The 20346-nt window shown below is 58.9% G+C and overlaps 1 protein-coding gene across 2 annotated transcripts in view; it reads right to left on the bottom strand.

The window, feature by feature from the left end:
• Positions 1–379: 379 nt before the first annotated feature.
• LOC111157540 (transmembrane protease, serine 6) overlaps positions 380–20346 on the bottom strand; it is a 33125-nt gene continuing 13158 nt past the window's right edge. For both annotated transcript variants that reach the window (XM_022519041.1, XM_022519042.1), the window contains exons 7-18: positions 18991–19195; positions 17379–17515; positions 15889–16001; positions 15496–15605; positions 7668–7813; positions 7179–7277; positions 6141–6254; positions 4952–5068; positions 4499–4667; positions 2887–3158; positions 1157–1293; positions 380–618 (exon numbers count right to left, since the gene is read on the bottom strand). In XM_022519041.1, coding sequence (XP_022374749.1) covers positions 460–618; positions 1157–1293; positions 2887–3158; positions 4499–4667; positions 4952–5068; positions 6141–6254; positions 7179–7277; positions 7668–7813; positions 15496–15605; positions 15889–16001; positions 17379–17515; positions 18991–19195 — 1778 coding nt within the window. In that variant the 3' untranslated portion in view covers positions 380–459. The remainder of the gene's footprint in view (positions 619–1156; positions 1294–2886; positions 3159–4498; positions 4668–4951; positions 5069–6140; positions 6255–7178; positions 7278–7667; positions 7814–15495; positions 15606–15888; positions 16002–17378; positions 17516–18990; positions 19196–20346) is intronic.

Below are 20346 nucleotides of genomic sequence, written 5' to 3'. Positions count from 1 at the left end.
GGCTCTCTCCAGGGCTCTGGGGGGGGTCCCTCGGGGGTGCTTCTCATCCCCACCCCTCAAGTTCACAGGCTGACTCTACTCTGCATTGGCGGAGGGGAGCTCAGACACCCCTATGGGGACCCGGAAGCCCCATGATCACTGCTGGACGACCCCAACCCCCCAAGTCAGCAGCAGAGGAAGGGGAAGGAGAAGAGAGGATCAGGAGGCAACAGGGTGGGCTGTGAATCCTCCTAGCTGGGCCTGCTGACCATCCAGGCCCTGGGGCACAGGGGGAGTCTTCACCAGCTGATCTCCTCCATCGCTGGGGCAATGTCAGGGAGCAGGTTGGGGGGGCGATGGATGCCGCCTCCTGCCTCCACGGGGCCCTGCTGCTCCCAGAATACTTGCTCCCCTGTCTGGTGGGGGCCCTGGACTCTGTGTCCAGGTGGTGGGCCCCAGCTCTGCAGGGAGGGGAGCTCCTCAGGTCAGCACCTGCTGGATCCAGCCGATCACCCCTGTGATGCGGGTGTAGACACCAAAGTAGTTGGGCCGGCCACAGCCCAGGCCCCAGCTGACCAGCCCAGCCAGGAACCAGCGGCCACTGGGCTCCTTGCACACCAGTGGACCTCCCGAGTCACCCTGAGAGGGGGAGAGAAGAAACAGGGTCGCATCAGGGTAAGCCAGGGCTCCTGACTGCTGGGAATTTGCCAGGTGACAAGAGACTCTTTGGAAGCCTCTGCTTCCCCTGCTCCCGATCAACAGAGAGAGCCCAGAGCACCCCTGCCAGTCGGTCCTTCCACGGGTCCTGGCTGTTGCAGAAGAGGGCATGTGTGTTCCCATGCCCCACTGCTCTCTGCCTCCCTTTTGTGGGCTCCTTCCACTCCTAGCTCCTGTGTCCCCTTGGGCAAAGCGCCTTGCTCAGGCAGGGTCGGAACTGGATGTGAGCCTGAGACCTGCCCACCGCCTGCAGCTCTCTGGTCATTGGGGGCTGCAACTTGGTGCAAGTCTCCACCTCCCTGAGCCTCAGTTTCCCTTATCGGTAAGGTTGGGACAGCTGTCTCGGCCTGGGGCTTCAGCAGGCTGGAGTGAGCGGAGGGCCAGGCCTTGAGTGATGTGAGCAACACCCGCCCTCCCGCCCTCCCTCCTGGCCACTGCATCCCCCCTCCCCAGGTGTCACCTGGCAGGCATCCTTCTTGCCCTTCCGGTGGCCAGCACACAGCATGCGGGGCGTCACCTGGTAGCGGTAGGCCTCACCACACAGATCCTGTGGGATCAGCTGCACGTCGACCTTCTGCAGACCGTTGCTGGTGGGCCCTGCCCGGTGGGATTGGGGGCAGAAGGCAGAGACGAGAGCGGACTCTTCTGCTATTCTCCTTACAGTTCGGGACTCCCCCCACCTTCATCTCTCCTGCTCTGCCCGCCCCCTACCCCTCTGCCTCACCATCACCCTGTTCTGGTCCCTCGTGTCCCCAGGAAGTAAGAGTCCCCACCCAAAGCCCATCTGGGCTAGTGTCCTCTCTGCCGCCCTTCCTGCTTGAAACGTCTCGGCCAGCTCTCCCACCCCTGCTCAGTGACAGCCCCTGGGAGGTTTTCCCAGAGCACACATCTGACCCCTCCACTCTCCACTTAAAATGTATCAGGGTTTCCCCTCTGTCCAGCTCAGTGCTCTGCTAGGGCCCCAAGGGAGGGACCCCAGGGAGCTTCAGTCTCCACTGTGCCTGGTCCCGCCCCGAGATCTCGTCTGTCTGGCCAGGGTGCGGCTCAGTGGTGTTTTGCTGGATGCCTCAGTGGGTTTCAAAGGGCAGGTCAGGCGACCTCCTGGCTCAAGCTCCTTACAAAGGCCAAGGAGGCCCTCCCGCCCTTCCTGCCGGCCCTTACCTGCATCCGCCTGCCCCCAGCTCCCCTCTGGTGCAGGGTGTGCCCAGGACTTCCAGGGTTGCCACCTGCACCCCTAGCGGGAACCCCTCTCTCCCCACTTGGACACTGCCGACTCAGCCTCCCAGCCTCGGCTTAGCCAGCACTGTCTCCCCCAAGAATGTTCTCTTCATCTTTACAGCCCATCTTCGCCCAGCTCAAGGTCTGGCATACAGCAGGTGCTCATTAACATGTCCTTGAATGAGTGAGCAGACGCACTCATCCTGGCTTTGCCGCTATCCTCCAGCGTCCTCTTGAACAAGTCACTTCTCATCTGAGCCTCAGTTTCCCCATTTCTAAAGCATCTCTGCAGTCCTGCCTGCCTCCAGGTTGTAAATCACTGTCCCTATCTTTAAAGCTGCCCCTGTTAAGGGTGTTGGGCCCGGCTGTGGCTGTGCCAGCCTGGGCCTGTGTTCAGAAAACTGAGCTGGCCCCTAGGGATAGTGAGTTTAGGTGGGAAGGGGAGAGACCCCCTGCTTCGGGGGCAGTAGCAGGCACAGCCGGGCTCCGGGGTCAGGGAGTCCTCGCTGCCAGTCCCCGTTCCAACCCTCTCTGGCTGGCTGACTTGGAGCAACTGCTCGAATGGGACCATAATGCCAACCCTTAGGGGTCACGGGTGGATTAAACGAGACCACGTTCCCAAAAATCCCCTCACCATGTAGAAAGTCACCTGTGTCCAAGGAGCAGAGGTCGGAGCTTGCCCATGGGCTGTTGGGTTCCTAACCTGCCCCATCACTTCACACGTATCCCCCAAGATAACCTCCCACCCCCCTCCGTTCCCTTGAAACGTGATCCAGAAGGAGGGAAGGACCGGGAAGGCCGGAGCCACCTGCTAGAGTAAAAGCTAGAGTAAAAGCTTCTGTGACATACGACCCGGGTTCACCCCAGGACTAGGGGACCCCCTGCCCTGCCCCCTCCAGGTTCTGGAGCCCCAGGTGGTGGACCGCACCCCATGGGTCCTAACCCGCCCTCCCCGCAGCCCCGCCAGCTCACCGCCCTCGCGCAGGGCGCCCCAGCCTGTGATCCAGCAGTGCAGTCCCGGCTCGAAGAAGTGGGAGCGTGCGGGCAGGCAGACGGGGTGCACAGCGGCCGAGCGCACCACCGGGTGATCGAGCTGCAGCAAGGCCACGTCGTAGTCATGGCTGTCCTCCTCGTGGTAGGGGTGCAGGAGCAGCCGGCTCACCTTGAAGGACACCTCCCCTGGCCAGCGTGAGCTCTGCCACACCTTGCCCAGGAACACCGTCCACAGAGCCGGGGAGGCCATGCTGGGGGTGGGGAGTGGGGCGGCCGCGCTCAGCCGCTGCTTCTCTCATCCTGGACCCTTAGGCTAGCTGGCTTCCCCACGCAGACCACCACCGGAGGTTACACCCGTCCCTTTCCTGCTCTGGAAAGCCAGCTGGTGGGGGCTACAGCCCACGGTGCTGGCGCTGGAGTCCGCCTGCCTGGGTACCAGTCCCAGCTTCGTTCCTCCCTAGATGTGTGTTTGCTTCTCTGGGCCTCACTCTCCTCATCTGTGAAATGGGGATAGCATCTTCGGCTCCTATGTTACTGGGGGGAATTCTGTCAGACTGCGCATGTCAAAAATTAGCCCAGTGCCAGACAGTGGCAAATATTTCTCTCCCTTTTGTCTGTGCACCTTACAGATGGGGCTGCTGTGAGCTCATGGAGACCTGCTGGTCCTCCCTGGGAGTGGGTGGACTTTGAATAGGCAGCGACCAGCAGAGACTGGGCGGTGAAGACCCCTGGATGCCGGGTCAACGTCCAGGGCTTTCTTGACCTCACGGGCTGCAGGGAGCCAGGGAGGCAGCAAGAGAATGAGGTGGTCAGACTGTACCCAGAAAGGGCACCCAGGCCCCTGGGTAGGAGATACAAAGCAGGGCCAGGCTCTGGGCTGCCGGGGGGGACACGAGGTGCTGGGGAGAGTGTGGACAGGCAGTGGCTGGGGACTGGTCCAGCGCAACCAGAGCACTTGCCATCTGGCTCTGGATGTAGGGGCGTGGGGTGCGGTGCCACGGTGGCCCCGGTCATTGGCTGGGGACTGTGTGGACCCAGGACAGAAGAGGGGGTCTCGGAGGGGAATCCAGGACTGGCAGGGCCCAGGAGATGGGGCTGGGCATGGAAAGGGTTGCTGTCAGCCCACCATGCAGATGGAGAAGGTTTCTGTGGGGTTGGGTGGGGTGTGATGACCCTTCTTGGAGCCTTCTTGGGCCCCACCCACCAGGGCACAGGCACCTAGCAGCAGGGGGAGGGGTATGGTCTATGGCCCCGTGAGGCAGTTCTGTTCTCTGCTGTACCCCCAGTGTCTGGCACAGCTCCCTAGTAGGAGCACGATAAATATTGCTGAATGGATGAGTGATTACGGGAATGAATGAGTGAATGAGTCGCTGACCACTGACCGAGGGTGGACTGGTGGAGCAACCTTCCCTGGGCACAGACTGTGTTCATCGTGGAGCGAAGACTGAACCCGAGCATCAGAGCAGCTAGTCTGATGGGCTTCCCTCCACCCCGCGCTCCTGCTTGGACCTCAGACCCACTCTCCCTCCCTGCCAGGCCTCGCCTCCCCCACTCCATCTCTTGTGTCTCCATCCCCACATGCCCTGCTCACCTGTCCTCCTGGAAGCAGTGGGCGGCTGTTATGACCCAGCGGTCCGCGATGAGCGCCCCCCCACAGATGTGTCGGCCCCGAACCTGGAGGCTGGCCTGCCAGGGCCACTCACCCTCCGAAGACATGGCCCCGCCCACGATGCGGCTGGAGGGGCCCTGGAGGCCACAGTCTGGGGGTGCGGGGGTGATAGGGACGGCCAGAAGCCAGTGAGGAATGGATACAGAGGGAGATGGAGAAGGGGAGGCAGACAGGAAGGCCAAAAGAAAGATGGAGGGGGATGGGAAAGAATGAAGGAGAGGCAGGACCCAGAGTGGGTGCAGAGGCAGGACGGAAAGAGCCAAGTGAGCTCTCCCTCACTCCCCGGTGCGGCCCCTCCTTCCCTCCCTTCCGCACTCGGGGCCCAGCAGGGGAAGAGGGCCCTCTGCCACCCTCCCCAGTGGCACTGTAGCTCACCACAGTGCCGCTCGTCAGAGCCGTCCCTGCAGTCGGGCAGCCCGTCGCACTGTGGGTTGGGTTTCTTCACGCAGCTGCGGTCCTCGCACTGGAAGGTGAACGTCCCACAAGGCACCCCTGGGGGGAAGTGGGTGGGGACAGGGCATGGAGGGTGGGTCCCTGAGCCCCAGGGACCCTCTGAAACAAGGCCCAGGGAAGGTGGACTCTGAAAGAGGTCGGGAGGAGACTGGGGAGCTGTCCCTTGAGCACACGGAAGGGGCCTTTGAGGCTCCTGTAGGGTACCCTAAAGGCAGGCCATGTCCCTTCTCCATGTCTCTTCACCCACTCAGGCTGGTCGGGAGCAAGGCTGTGTCTCCACTGTCAGGAGGCTCCTGAGAGCAGGGCTGTGCGTCTCCTGTTAGTCCAAGGCTCCCTTTGGAGCCCGGCCTTCCTCTAGATCCCGGCCCCACCAGCTGCCCACCTGTTCCTCCCTGTCTTCACCGTGAAGAACTTTCTGCAGCCCCACCTGGTCTTGGCCTGCTCTTCTTTCCTTCTGCCCATTTAAGTTTTACCTCTTTGCAAGGCGAAGTCCAAGTAGGAAGCTTTCCCTGCCTGATGTCGTCCTGCACTCCAGTCTTCCCGTACTACTGGACGTGATATCCAGAAGGCATTGGGCCAGAGACAGTCACCCATCACGTCTTCCTACCAGCAGATCATCCCAGAGGACAAAGACCACCTCTTTGGTGTCTTTTACTCCAACTCCCTCACTCTGCTCACCTATCACTGGCTTGCATGCAGGTGTGGGATGGATAGATTAGGATGGATGGATGGATGGATGGATGGATAAGTGTTCATACAGATGGGTTGGTGAGTGTTTGGACAAGAGGGAGAAACCTTTGCTGTAGAAGCGTGCAGAAAGGGGCACCTGGGTGGCTCAGTGGGTTGAGCCTCTGCCTTTGGCTCAGGTCATGATCTCAGGGTCCTGGGATCAAGACCCACATCAGGCTTTCTGCTCAGCAGGGAGCCTGCTTCCCCGCCCCCCTCTGCCTGCCTCTCTGTCTGCTTGTGATTTCTCTCTCTCTCTCTCTCCGTCAAATGAATAAATAAAATCTTAAAAAAAAAAAAAAAAGAAGCGTGCAGAAAGGCTGGGCTGTCCTGGCTCAGCCCATTACTTGGTTTCCCTCTGGATAGCCAGGATAACCCACCCTACCTTCCTGGCACTGCTCCTCGTCACTCCCATTGAGGCAGTCAGGCTGCCGGTCACACACTCTGGACAGGGAGATGCATGTGCTGTCTTCTTGGCACTGGAATGTGGCTCTGCAGACTGCATGGGGACACACAGAGGAGGCAGGTGAGAGGAAGCCCGAGGAGCTGGGCTGGGACTTTGTGCAGCCTCTAGAACGTGTATTGTATCACATGCTAGGACCGTAAGTCTCTTTCTTAGCTACTTTACGCCGGAGTTTCCCAGCAAGTGAGATACCCCACTTCCTGGGTGGGTACAGAAATGAAATGACCTGTCCAGGGTCATCTGGCTGAGCTAGAACCTGAAGCCAGATGCTCTGATTCCAAACGTGAGGCACCTTCCCCAGCACATCTCCCTTCCCTCCTGCTTCTCTCCCCAGGTGTTTAAAACTTGGATGGGATGGGGTTGGGGGAGGTCCGGGGAGGTCAGACAAGAAAAGGTTGCCATGATGGTGAATGTGGGGGGCCAGAAGCCAGGACTCAGAAGGAGAGTACTGACTTGGGGACCACCAGGGCCCCTGCTGTGGGGGCTGGGCGGGGGAGAGCACAACTCCAGTAAGAGCTGGCAGCTCCAGTCTGAACCCTTTGAAGTGAAGGTATGGAGACCCCACTCAAGGGAGGAAGACACAGGATTCTCTCCTTGGCCACCCAGAGCTTGCCTTCCCCTTCCTGGTCCTCCATCTACTCTGTTCCTCCTTTGACATCTGACTGGGACAGAAGGCTGGGGCTGATGGCCTGGTGGGGAGAAGCTGGGAAGTAGGAGCCCGGAGACCTTGGTCCCAGCCTGTCCCTGCTACTACCCCAAACGGTGGCCCTGGGGAGCCCACGTTCTGACTCAATGCTTCCGTCTTTCCATCTCAGCACAGCAAGAGAGCCCACTTCCTGGATGCCGATAAGAGGAACTGCACATTTTGTGGGGGGCTGGCGTCTCTTCTCAAAAAGGGGGGCTCGGCTTAGTGCTCAGAGAAAGCAAGGAGAGGAAGGATGGGACAGACGGGCCGCCTACCACAGTTTCTCTCATCCAGGCCGTTGGGGCAGTCCTTGACCCCGTCACAGGCGGGCACACATAGTCCGTTCACAGAGCAGAGGAAGGCGCCAGGACAGGCTGTACGGGGAGGACGCCATCAGGACACATGTCATCGTGCAGACATGTGCAGACGCGCTGCCCTTGTGTGCTCACACACGTACACACATGTATGCGCACCCATATTCACGGTGCGCATGGACAGACGTGCCCGGGCCCGTGTACACAGCACACACACACACACACACACACAGGTCTGTGTGAGTGTGTCTGCCTGCTGAACCCAGGTGACAGCCTTGCCTAGGGGGCACACACAAGCCTCAGGCAATGCACGCACACACGTACACACACATACACACATACAGTCCTTTGGTTCCTCCACTTGGTGCTTCCAGGGATGGGAAGGAGGCAGGGAGAAGCGGCGGGGGCATTGGGGGCGCCCGCCCTTCTCCCCGGTCTGTTCATACTCACGGTCGGACTGGTTGTACAAGCCATAGTGCACCTGCACGCCGGGCCCAGTGAGGGGGATCTGGGACGTGAAGTTGACCGTGATGCCGGCAGTGGCCACCACAGGGATCCTCTCGGCATAGGGCTGCAGGGTGCGCAGGCCACACAGCCTGGGGGTGACAGAGACAGACTCAGGGATGCATGGGCCAACCCCAGGGAAGGGACAGCTTAGCGTCCTCATGCACAGACAGGGCAAGGGCAGAACAGCCAGAGAGGGAGGGGGAGCGGCGCCCCCACTGTCACCTTCTCTGTCTTGATTGCTGCTTGGGTGACTGCCCACCCCCAGGGTCATCTTCTAGAAATCAGCCTATGTCATTCCCCTGCTCAAAGCCTTCAATGGTTCCCCACTCCCTGCAGGATAAAGTTCCAAGCCTGAATTCTAGTCCCATCACCTAGGAGCTGTGAGATCCTAGCAAGTCAGGGTTCTTCCCTGAGCCTCAATTCCCCCCTTACAAAATAAGGGAAATTATCAACTCTCTTGACTCCAAACCTGACAGCGCTTCAGTGTGTCCGTTAAGGCCAGAGTCCTTGGCTGGCCTGCGCTGTGTAGACAGGAGTAGCTTGGGCTCGGTGTGGGGGAGGAGACAGTTTGTGTGCCTCGGTCAGGCACGGTCCTTCCCACTGGGAAGCCTCCACAGCCCTGGGGTCTCCCTGTGACCCTCTGGACCTGAGGGGGGCACCACTTCTGCTCCCAGAACCGATACAATAGCACAGGGCTCAAGGATGTCATCTCCGTGCATGGCGGCACTAAGGTGGGACCATTCCCCAACCATGGGAGGGCCCTCACACCCCTGCTGGACTCCCCACCCCAATGGGATGCTCTGGTTTCCCTGGAGCAGGTGGGAGAAGCTCCATGGAGGGGCGACGTTCTTCCCAGAGAACAGCTAGGAATCTTCCCTAGGGTATAAGGGATTCATCCCACATGGTGTCTGGGCACATCTTGCCTCAGAGCAAGTGGGCCTGCTTTTACCAAGTGGGAGCAAACCCTCCCCTGGAATGATGGGTCTCTCCCCAGATAGCACCCCGGCGTTCCCTCCCTCCCCAGGTGAGACACCCTCACAGAACAGATGGGTCAGTCCCCTGAGCCCCCCCACAGGGAAGAGGGCACCCTCGCTGAGCAAATGGGAGCGCCTTTACAGCCGAGGGAGGCACACCCAGGCCACAGGTCAGAAAACAGTCAGCAAGAAGTAAAAGTGCCCCGGCAGAGAAGGCAGGGGGAAGCCAAGGTGGGAATGTCCCAAAGCATGATGGGAGCATCCCACCACAGGTGCAATAGCTAACTCTCAGGGTGGGGCGGTGGGGGGGGGCAGGTACTTCCTCGGAACTTCTAGAATATGGCAAGCACCTCACAGTTCAATGGATGAGTCAACGAGCTAATCAACAAACAACTGAAGAAGATCTGGGGTTGTCTTGTCCGGCCCCTCCCTCACGGACAGCGACACTGCAAGGCCTCACTGTACAGAGACTGGGGGGTCCTTGCCACAGCCCCACTTTGTGAGACAGAAATTGTTCTCGAATCGAACATTCCAGAGGAGGCTGGCAAAGGGAGTGGCGCAGGTAAGCCAGAATCCAGCCTCCTCGGGACCTAGGAGGGCCCACCCAGCCTGCTCCAGGGGTGGGAGGAGAGGCACACCTTGGCTCCCACTTCCCATGCCCCCGCACAGACCTCCCCATGCTCTCTGGCTACAGCGCATCATTTCCTTGCCTCCAAACCAACCCACCATCCTCCAAGTGCGGTCCAGGAACCACCGGGGCTCCAAAGCAAAAATTATTTTCACAATAATGCTCATGTAATATTTGCTTTCTTTCACTCTCATTCTTTTCACAAAGGATACAGTGGAATTTTCCAGAGACTACGTGACGTGTGAGACTAACCGATTGAATGCAGATGCCCAATGCAGTTCTATTAATCCAGTTTAAGAGAAAGTCATAAAAATGTCAAATAATGGTATTTTTCTCGCCAAATGCTTTTGGCTTTGGGAACTATAATTAGTTTTTTTTTTCTAAAATGTTGTTTATGTTAAAATTGTAACAGGCTTTTGAGTGAATTGATGTTTTTAAACTTCCTCAGTTTTCATGTCTAATACTGTAAAAGGAGTTAATATAACCTTCACAAAAGCCCTTTGGGGTGCTTAGTAATTTTAAAGCGGGTAAAGGGGTCCCAAGGTGGGAAGTTTTGGGAAGCCCTGCTCTCCAAGACTCCTCCAGCCCAGGGGGACGCGATGGGGATGAGCTGCCACAAGGGGGCACCCCCGAGCAGGCCTGGCCCTTCTTGGCCTTTTAAAACTAGGGGAACAGAGCTTGGGCTGTCTGTCTGTTTTTTGGTTTTTGGTTTTTGGTTGTTTTGTTTTGTTTTGTTTTTTAATTTTTTTGTCTGTCTGTTTTTAAAGTGGACAAACAAAGGCTCTCATGGATTAGCGTCCCCTGAGAGTTTCCCTGAGGAGTGGACAGGGGAGCTAGGGGCAGGAAATACCGGGGAAATACTGGGGAAATGGAGCAAGTACTCCCCTGACCATGCGGAAGGTTTAGGGACACAGGATGCTGTCCCTGCATGGTCATGGAGGGGTTGCGGAGAGGCAAGGAAGGAACCAGAGCCAGGCCGGAGAGGAGTGGAACATTTCAATCTAGAAGAGTCTGCCTGGTCACCCTGAGCTCTGGCCAGGGGCTCTAAGGTACCAGTGGGGACTGACGGGACATCTTCTCCACTGGCGTCTGAGAGAACGAGGTCCAGAATAAGCCCGTGGTTTGGCCTGGAACCCCGGAAACCTTCCCCCACCCCAGGGGCAGTATGTGGTTCTCACCCTGGAGGCCCAGGACAGGGGCTGGTGGCGGCATTCCTGGGGCAAAGCTACAGTCTAGTGACTCAGGCTGAATCACTCAACTTAAAGATGGTCTGTTTAGTCTGTGCAGTGTTAACATAAATTTTTTTTTTTCAAGTTCATTTGCTCACTAATTTCACATAATAATCTAGATTCTTGCTTCTTCTGAAAAAACAAGCCCCAGAAACACTGGCTGGAAGTAATCAGAGGCTATCCGAATTAGGCAGAGCACTGGACCCCCTGATAACCAGTCCCTTCCTCTCCTGCTCTCCCCCAAACAGCCTATCCCCCAGAACTATGCACCAACTGTGCTCCTATGTGCACCGGCATTTCCGGGTCCTGCTGTAGAGACTTCTGGGGGAGGGTATGCACCTCTGGCTAATTCCTCCCCAACTACCAAATGCCACCTCCTCCCCGACGAGCCGTCTCCAAGAGGCTGTGGAACCCACCTCAGCTACAAAGTGCAGGGTCTGGAGGCACATTTTTGCACAGTGGCCGGCTTGCCTTCTCCCCTCTGTGGATTGGGGATTTTTTTTCCTTCTTGCCTCACCCAGACTGTAAGAAGGGACCCTGTCAACTTTCTTGCATGTTAGCAACTCTACACAGGGAGGAATTCAAGAAAGAGTGGACGGGTGGGCGGGTAGGTGGATGGATGAATGGATGGATGGATGGATGGAAGTGTGGAAGGATAGATGGATGTATGCACACACGCAAGCATTCCCTTCCCTAAGGACAGATTAAGTGAGAAGGAGGGTCAGAGAAGACAAACACTAAAGAAGGGAGAATGGCAGCGTCTGGCGGGGTGAGCAGAGCACTGGACCCCGAGCCTCAGAGCTGAGTGGGAGGCCAGCTTTGCCACATGAAGCAGCTGTGTGGCCCTGACACATCAACGTCAGCGAGCTTCAGTTTTCACCTCTATAAAATGAGGGTGGGTGATATTATCTCCTTTGGAAGATGTTTTAAGGAAAGAGAAAATGAGACATGAGATGAGAAAAAGACTTCTCCGAAAGCAAGCTGCTGACGTTGTCAGGCTATGAGCTCATCTAGGGCAGTGGTAGACGCTGTGCCCACCACACCGCCAGCACCCAGCCTCGGGGGGACACACTCAGCCTGACCCGGAGCCTCTGGGGCTGCAGGCAGTGCTGGCCACGCCGGGCCCCAGGGGAGCAGAAGAGCCACCCCATAGCCGGGCCTGGCCTGAGGGGGCTCCGAGGAGCCTGAGAGCCAGTGGGTTCTGCCTGTCCCATCAGAGGGAGGGCAGGGGAAGTGATCGGGCAGATCACAAGAAAAGTGACACCACAGGGGAGGAAGCTGGCAGGAGGCAGATTCCCCGAAAGGGGGAAGCCTGGGCCGTGGTGACGCCCAGCCCAAGCAGGTTCTGCGAAACCACGCAGCTGGCGGCCAGTCTCACTAGGCCAAGTCCCTTCACCACCTCCAGGCCACTTAAAAGCCAGGAGGCCTTGGCCGTGGGCACTGGGAGAAGCTGCTAGAAAGCAGTGAGGTGGGGAAGGGCAGAAAGGGCTCAGAGGGGCGAGACCGCAAGCCTGAGGATGCCCAGCCCGCAGAGGGAGCCGGGGCCAGCGTTCCTACATCGCTATGCTGACACCTGCAGGGAAGTCACCTTCTTCCCCCAACCCACCCTCCATTGCTGCTTGTCCATGGCCATTCAGGATCCAAGGACTGCACCTCCCCCTCCCTATACACCCTGTGCCCACAAATCGACACTGTTCCCCAGACCTCTCATATCTTTGCCACCCACACAAGCAAATTTTCCAACAAATGCTCATTCAAAGAATTTCCCAGCATCTACATTGGATGATCATTATCAAAAAAGATCATAACTAAAGGAAATGGTTTGTCCAGTGCTTATGGTTTGGAGGCACACCTCTGCCTTCCCTTCCAGGCTCAGACAAGGGCCACGGCCTGGGGGCAGGCCTGGGGACACGAGTTTCCACCTGGGGACTCTGGATCCTTCACAAAGATCTCAGAAGATAGAGATGGGACTTCCCAGGCCATTTCAGAACTGGCGGGAGCCACAGAAGCCGTCGGTCCTCTTGCCAGGATGCTGGTGGATTGGTCAGGAGTTCCATGGCCAAGAGAGCGAACAGCCGGCACGGCTGCTCAGAGGCTCTGAGGGACAAATCCGCATGGGTGTGAACACTTAGGTGCACAGGCGTACACGCACGGACTCGTGCACACAGACACGGGTGTGCATACCCCCACACACTCTGGACCTGACTGCCTCGCTCGATTCTGGTTTCCCCACTTGCAGTCTGGGTGGCGTGGTGCCAGTGGTTTTGTCTCTCTGTGCCCTGGGTTCCTCACTGGCCAGTGAAGGCAGCCTGGGGGCCCTGTTTCCTCACCAGGTTGTTGAGGATGAGGGATCCAAATCCCCCAGCTCGGTGCCTGGCCCGCCCAGCATCAAGAGCCAATGGTTAACTCGTGGCTGGGCCTTGCAGGGCCGCGCTCTGTCTGGGCCGCCCGCAGGAGCCAGGGCCCCTTGCCCATGATCTCATTTAGTCCTGCCTTGGCGAGGGGGAGGGGGGGATCTATTTCATGGCCAGTTTTTAGATGAGCTGCCGGAGGCTGGGAGAGGGGAGCCCCCATCTCGCAGCAAGGGGAGGAGCCAGGATTCCAACCCTGATGTGTCCGATTTCAGCTCTCTGCTCCTTACCAGCCCCACACAGACTGACGTTTTGCTAGGAACTCATACACACCACCTACGGGAGACATCTTTCTTCAGACATCTGTGTAAATGGTAAAAAGTTGGGGCCTGGGACTGGTCTAACCCTTCTGATGGGGAAGGTGGTGTAGTCAGATTAGCTGTAGATGCCCCTGAGCACATCTCCAAGTCGCCAGGAAGCACAGGGAGGTGTGAGACGAGAGAGAAGAGGGACAGGAGAGCCGCACCCTATCAGGCCTCCCCCACTGCCCACCCAGCTACCACCTAGCCGCACCCTGAAATCCCTCCCACCACCGAAAGGCAAAAGACCAGCAAAAGAAGCCAAGTCCTTCGGCTTTAGGCATCTTAGGTCTCAGTTTTCTGTCCTGTACAATGGGTGAGGACTGGGTTCGACAGCCAGTCCAGCCCTTACTTTCTGTAGCCCAGTGGTGCTTTGAGATGCTGGGAGGGAGCTCCCTGTGACCCCACGAGGCCCTGTCATGGTGTCTGAAATCCCACCCTCAAAGCCTTTTCCTTTTACTTAGGACTCTTTCCAGCCATGGCCCACATTTAAGGGTGGCTCAGCAAGTACCTAGAACCGGGGCCCATAGCTTGACCTGAGCCCTCCCTGACATGGAGACAGGGAAGGTCCTCCACAGGGAACATGGCGTGGACTGTCCTCCTTGTTCCAGCAGTGTGGGGCGTGGGAGGGCTCTGCCTGCAGGTCTGTCGGGGCACCCCCTAATCATGCCAAACCTCAACTCCTTTTCTAGGAAACAGAATAATGATGGCTTTGATGTCACAGGCCGGTGAGCCTGGCTCCTGGCAAGTGGACTAACCTTGTGTGTTGGGGGGTAAGGGCAGGGGTGGCACACCCAGGGCCTGCCTGCCACTTCCTCAAGGAAGGGTTGAGAGGGTGGCAGGAAAACATGCCATCATCATTTGAACAAGTGTGAAATGTGCGCCACTCCTGCCATCATTCCGTGGGCTCCTGACGCTGAGAGGTGAGCCCAGCCGGCCTCAGTATGGCAGATCCCAGGCAAGGAGCAATGCGGTCCCCAGGGCATTCCATGAGGATAAAGGTTGTGGGGCCCAGAAATGCCACCCACACGCTAGGATGTGGGGTGCCTTTGCTGGCCGAACAGCACAGACCTGAAATTACACCATCTCTTGTCACCACCCCCCAAATAGGATGGGCCTGAACTCACACCATCTCCTGTCACCCCCGTAAACAGCACGGGCCTGAAGTCACACCATCTCCTGTCACCCACCGAGCAGCACAAATCTGGAGTCACACCATCTCCTGTCAACCCCACAAACAGCACGGGCCTGAAGTCATGCCATCTCCTGTCACCCCTGCAAACAGCACAGGCCTGAAGTCATACCAGCTCCTGTCACCCCCCGAGTAGCATGAGTCTGGAGTCATACCATCTCCTGTCACCCCTGGAACCACATGGGCCTGAAGTCACACCATCTCCTGTCGCCCCCAGAACCACATGGGCCTGAAGTCACGCCATCTCCTGTCACCCCCCCCCCCAAACAGCACGGGCTTGTAGTCACACCATCTCCTGTCACCCTTGAACAGCACAGGCCTGAAGTCAGACCACAGACATTTCTTCCTTTTCCCTTTAATCACAGCCCCTGATGAATCTGGAATCCTGGACAGCCCGCGGGCACACCAATGCGCGTTGTCAGTCCCCGTCCCCTTTCGTCTGAATAGGATCAACCAACAGGCGAAATCCACATTGACGAGTGTGGACACCAGTCCCAGAACCCAAGAGGGGACTTTAGGTCTGTGCTGTTTGGGTAGTGGGGGTGATAAGGAGGGACCCTGATTATTGCCCTCCCTGTGGAAATGGTCGGATTAGCAAAAGCAGCCTTAGCCCTGGCTGCGCAGCTTCCCGGAGCGAGGAAGCCACTTGACTTTGGCCAAGAGCAGGGAGTGGGAGAAGGGAAGCGGGGCCTCCGATGGCACAGGGAGGGGCTCAGGGGCAGGCTCTCTAGCCCTGCCGAGTCCCATGGCTCCCCCACCGTCTCGTTTAAGGATCCAGGGGACCGGACAGTGGAGTGACAGCACCCAAGGAAATGAGACATTTCACTCTAACTAGAATCAACATCCAAGGTGGCAGGAGGGGAGACTGGGGCAGGGGCCGGGACAGGGGCTGGGACAGGGAATGGGTCAAGGGATGGGGTCACACGCCCGAGCACCCGGGGCTGGGCTCTCTTCCTGGGCCGCCCCTCTGGGGTCTGGGACTGGGGCTTCCAAGATGGGTAACTGTGGGGAGTGGGAGGGAGTCCCGGGGTGAGGTACCTCCGGTTCTGGATTGTCCACTGTCCCTGGGTGCACGGCAGGTCATACTTCTGCCGCCGCAGAGCATAGGCGTCAAACCAGAGGGCCAAGCCATAGTCCAGAGAGGGCACCTGGGACAGAGGAGTTGGTGTGACGGTGCTGGTGGCCTCACTTCCCAGGACAACAAAGGGAGGAGGCCCTCCAACACAGAGCCCCAGCAGGGGCTGAAGGTGGTCAGTCACTCAACAAACAGGCACTACGGTGACCCACAGAGGCAGACCGTGGTCACACCTGTCACCCCCCGCTTCTGGAGGGATTTGCACCCAGGGCTCAGCCTGCACCTCCCCGGGGCTTCCCAAGCTCCGCAGGGTGCCTTGGGCAGAGGGCGCATGGGTGGCAGAGGACGGGGCTCACCGTGAGGTGCCAGGAGCAGTGGGTGCTGGGCGAGTAGTAGCTGGGGAAGTAAGGCGTGCTGAGGACGCCCTGTGGCTCCAGATGGCCCTCCAAGGTCAGGTTCACCTCACAAGCTGGGCCCCGAGAACAGCTGTTACACAGGGTCCCCCGGGCCCAGCTCACTGCACCTCCCAGCAGGTGAGGGGCAGCCGTAACCCCTCCACCCTCCTGCCGTTAAACAGTAGAGGTTAGTTGCAGGGTATGACCTGGGGCCTCAGTTTCCCCACCCAGAACATGGGGACAATAATAGCCCATACCTCACAGGGCAGGTAAGCAGATTAAATAGACGTAAAATGCTCAGACAGCCTGACATATAGTAAGTGCTCAATAAATGGTAGCCACTGACACAGATTGTGCCGCACCAGACCCTTACACCGCGTGCGTTCACAACAGTGCGAGCCTCAGTTATGGTGGTGGGGGAGGGAGAAGCAGGCCCCTTTTCAAGATGAGGCTCAGAGAAGAAGGGGGACTTAGCTGAGGTCGCAGAGCTAGAGGGTGAGGAATCAGGAGGGTTCCCAGCTGCCCTGCTACCTCTCCCTAGAGTCAGGGTCCCCATGTTCCCCTGTCCCCTGAGTTATGTCAGTGACTCCCACGGAGCCAGAGCCAGCTCCGGCACCTTCTCAGCCCTGGGCACCTCCAGAGGGCTGCCAGAACCCAGCACGGGCATCAAGGGACCTGGGTCACTGCCAGGAGGCCTCTGGGGTCAACACCAGGAGAGGAAGGAGAACCAAGTAGAAAGAGGGGGACTGCCGGGTTGGGGGTGGGGTGCAGTGGCTCGTGGTCTCCTGTTGTTCTGGAACCTGCAAGGTTTGTTTGGCTGATCCATGCCCCAGGACAGCCAGGGCATGAAGCATGGGGTTCTTCCCGAGAAAGGGGGTCAGGGAAGAAGGGAGGGAGATCCGGAACAGGAGGCCAGCAGTGGAGGCCAGCGGGCAGCCTGGAGAGCCCTTCCCGGAAACACTGTGAGTGGCCTTCCCTGAGCCGAGCGCCATCTCCTGGGAGATCTGTGGGGCTCACTTTTGGTGTGAGAGGATGGTCTGGGGATAAATCTGAGGTTCTCAGGCCTCCTGACCACAGACCCACCCTCCAGCCTCAAGCGGACACAGAGGGAAGAGGGCCAGGGGAGGAGCCGAGAGAGGAGACACGGGTCCAGGATGGGGACCGAACAGACAGTAAACAGAAAGAGGGCGGGAGAGAGAAGGAGGGAGGGAAGGGACAGGGGACAGGGAGGGTAGAAGAGGGAGGTAGAAAGTGGGGAAATGGAATGAGAACAGAGAACAGGAGAGAGGGGCCAAAGGCTTGGGAGGGAGGAGAGCAGAGGGGCTTCCAGAACCTTCCCTCTGCTCCCATCCCACCTCAACAACAGCAAAGAAGGTGAAGGGCACACCGGCCTGTGCCCTGGGTATCTGCCTTGGCTCCCCTCCCATCCCGAGGGACCCCTGACCCCTCACCCTGGAAGGCCACAGGCTGCACGGAGAGCACAAAGGGGTCATAGTAGCTGTGTAAGCCCTTCTTCCAGACCACTGCCATGACAGCGCCGGACGCCAGGACCTCCACCACCGGCTCCTGGCGACTGCAGCCGTAGACCCTGGAGGGACAGAGGAAGGCGACCAGGACGAGTGGGGCCTGGAAGGGGGTTGGATGGACTGCTGTGTGTCCCTGCGCAGGTGTCTGACCCTCTCTGCCCCAGGAGACTGACTGGAAGCCCTGGAAGGGTCAGGCCAGCTCCTCAGGGGAGAGAGACCAGGAGGTTGCCCAGACTGTCCCCACCAAACTCCGGTCCCCCTGGATCCCTGTGCCCCTGAGGTCCCAGCCTGTACCCTGCAGGGAGATGAGGTTTCAGGGTTGAGGGTCCTGAGGTCACCTAATGTTGGGGTTTCTTTTCTTTTCTTTACTTGGCAGCAGAGCCCGCCTTGTAATTAAAACGTCTCGAAGCCTCCCAGGGCGTGGAGCCCCCACAACAAGCCACGGGGTTAAAGTCGGTCGAGGTCCCTTCTGCTCTATCTCCTTATCACCCCTGAAGACCTCTCCCGGCTCTGGGGTGCAAGGGTGACGATCCCCTGATCTTGTCTGACCCACCCCTTTAGATCTCCAAGGCCCCGAGGTGGCACGGGGTGCGTGTGCGCCATCGTGAGCAGGGACGAGGCTGAGCTGTGTCCCCTCCCTGACAACAGGCTGGGGTTGTGGGGGAGGGGTACTTGAAGAAGCCCCAGGGGAAGCCCATCAGCATCCCCACCCTCATCAGCCCTGGAAATCAGATGGTGTCTGGCTTCTGTGCGCTTCCCAGAGCCCTCCAAGAACCCAGCCCACGCACACCCCAGGCTGAGGTCATCATTCCGGGGGTGTGTAAATGAGTGTGCCTGCCGCCTCAGAGCCAGGAGTTCAGAGAGGCCCCGGGGTGGGGGGAGGGGGTTGGGGAGGACCTTGTCCCTGCTCACCCTCAAGGACTGCCCTTGACCTGAACACGCAGGTCCCACCCCCGCTCCTGCCTGGAAGCTGGGCCAGCCTGAGCCAGAGAAGGCAGCAGCCTGGTGCCCCCCAGCCCACACCGCCAACAGCAGTTACTGGCTATTTAACGGAGACATCACCAGGTAGTAGTAAGGGATGGCTTTGCTATGTGTGAGAATTTCCGCACCGGTGGTTTGATTTCAAGCCTCACAACCCTACAAGGCAGCTGTGACTATGCACCCATTTTACAGGCGAGGACAACCGAGGCTCAGAGAGGCAAAGCCACTTGTCTTAGGACGCACAGCTACGAAGCAACAGTGCAGGGTGCTGCCAGGCTCTAAAGCGTTCAAATGAGCCTTGTCACCTCCCAGAGAAGACCTGAGGGGTGGTCTAATACAACCGCTCTGTCTCAGACGGGGAAACTGAGACTCGGGGAAGGAAAGGGGGTTGCCCACAGCACACAGCCATTTCCAGCCTCCTATCTCCTCTGTGTGCTAGGCTTGCTGTCTCTCAGATACCAGATACCGAGGACCGGGGTCACACAGCCTCTCATCTCCGACTGTGGGGGGTGATGTTCAGCGCCCCCACCCTCCCACCCCCCTTCCCAGGACTCACGAGGTGATGAGCCTCCTCTCCAGGGGCCCAGCCACGTCGTACATGGCCAGCCGGTCCCGGCACTCGGCCAGCATCCACTCCAGCCGAAGCTTGAGCATAAGGTCCTTGGGGCCCTGCAGGTGCCACAGGCAGCTGGAGGCCAGGTGGTCGGGCCCCTTCAGCCGGAGGACCTGGCCCTGGTCCACGTAGCTGTAGCGGTAGCAGCCTGGAGGAGGGAGAGGGACAGGCCCCCTGACCCCTGTTCACCAGGAGGAGAGAGCCAGGGGGCCAGCTGGTACTCACCTGGGCGGGGGTGGTGCAGGGAGAGCCACTGGGTGGGGATGGGACCCCACATGCTAGGTCCCATCTCTCTGTTTCCCTGCTGATTTCCGTCTCCAGTCTCCTCACCCACGCATTCACTCAGTGGTCCATTCATTCATTCACTTAGCCCTCCCTGAGCTCTCCATGCCAGGCAAGTGTGTCACAAAGATTCAGTCACTGCCCGGGAGCACCAAGAGCGGTGAGGACAGATACAGAGCCCAGCGGTAACAGTTCAGGAAGAGAGGACGCCGAGCCCAGCTGCAGGGCAGGGAAGACCTGGCGGGTAGCGGACAGGGTCACGGTGTGAGCAAAGGGCCGGGGGCCCGGGTGGGGTTTGAGGCCAGAGAACAAGCTGGAGAAGGGAGGCAAGGGCCAGATTGTACCTAGGAGAGGAGGTGCTTTCTCCCATGGCCATGGGGAGCCACCGAGGGTTATGCAGGGCTGGGACGTGGCCGGGCTTGGGTCACAGACTCCTCTGGCTGCTGGGAGCAGCTCCGAGGGGGCTGGGAGACCATCAAGGTGCCATAAGGGAAGGAGAGGGGAGAGCGAGTTCCAGCGGGGGTGGAGAAGCAGCCTGGGTAGAGGAAGTGAGCTCAGGCTGAGGAGGAGGAAACGCCAGAATGAAACAGGTTGCGCTCATGAGGCATTTGATGCCCCCCTGCCAGGAGGGCTCCGTGAGCCGAGCTGGCTGCCGTGATTCTTCCCGCTTACAGACCTGGGCCAGACAGACCCGGGCTCACCGAACCTTCCCTGGGTCTTGGTTGGCTGCTCTGGAGAATGCAGGCCATGACACCAGCCTCATGGGGTCATCACGTGCTTGGGGGTGACGCCCGCTTGCATGCCCGGCGTAGCACCCAGACCTCACGCTAAGTAGGTGCTCAGCGCGTGTGTAGTGACTGCTCTGTGGGGGGTGTGGGGAGAGGGAGAAGGTGGGGCTGGGGAGCAAGTCCTGAGACCTGTCACCCTTCGGCTGCGGCCCCCTGGAGGCGCAGACAGAGACAGTCTCATTGGCTGGCCGCTCTCCCTTCACACCTCGTTCATCAGCAGCAATACCCC

The sequence above is a fragment of the Enhydra lutris genome, unplaced genomic scaffold (genome assembly GCF_002288905.1).
Source record: "Enhydra lutris kenyoni isolate GAN:26980312 unplaced genomic scaffold, ASM228890v2 scaffoldscaffold55, whole genome shotgun sequence".
NCBI classification, from domain to species: Eukaryota; Metazoa; Chordata; class Mammalia; order Carnivora; family Mustelidae; genus Enhydra; species Enhydra lutris.
This window is presented reverse-complemented; position numbering and strand designations above follow the sequence as displayed.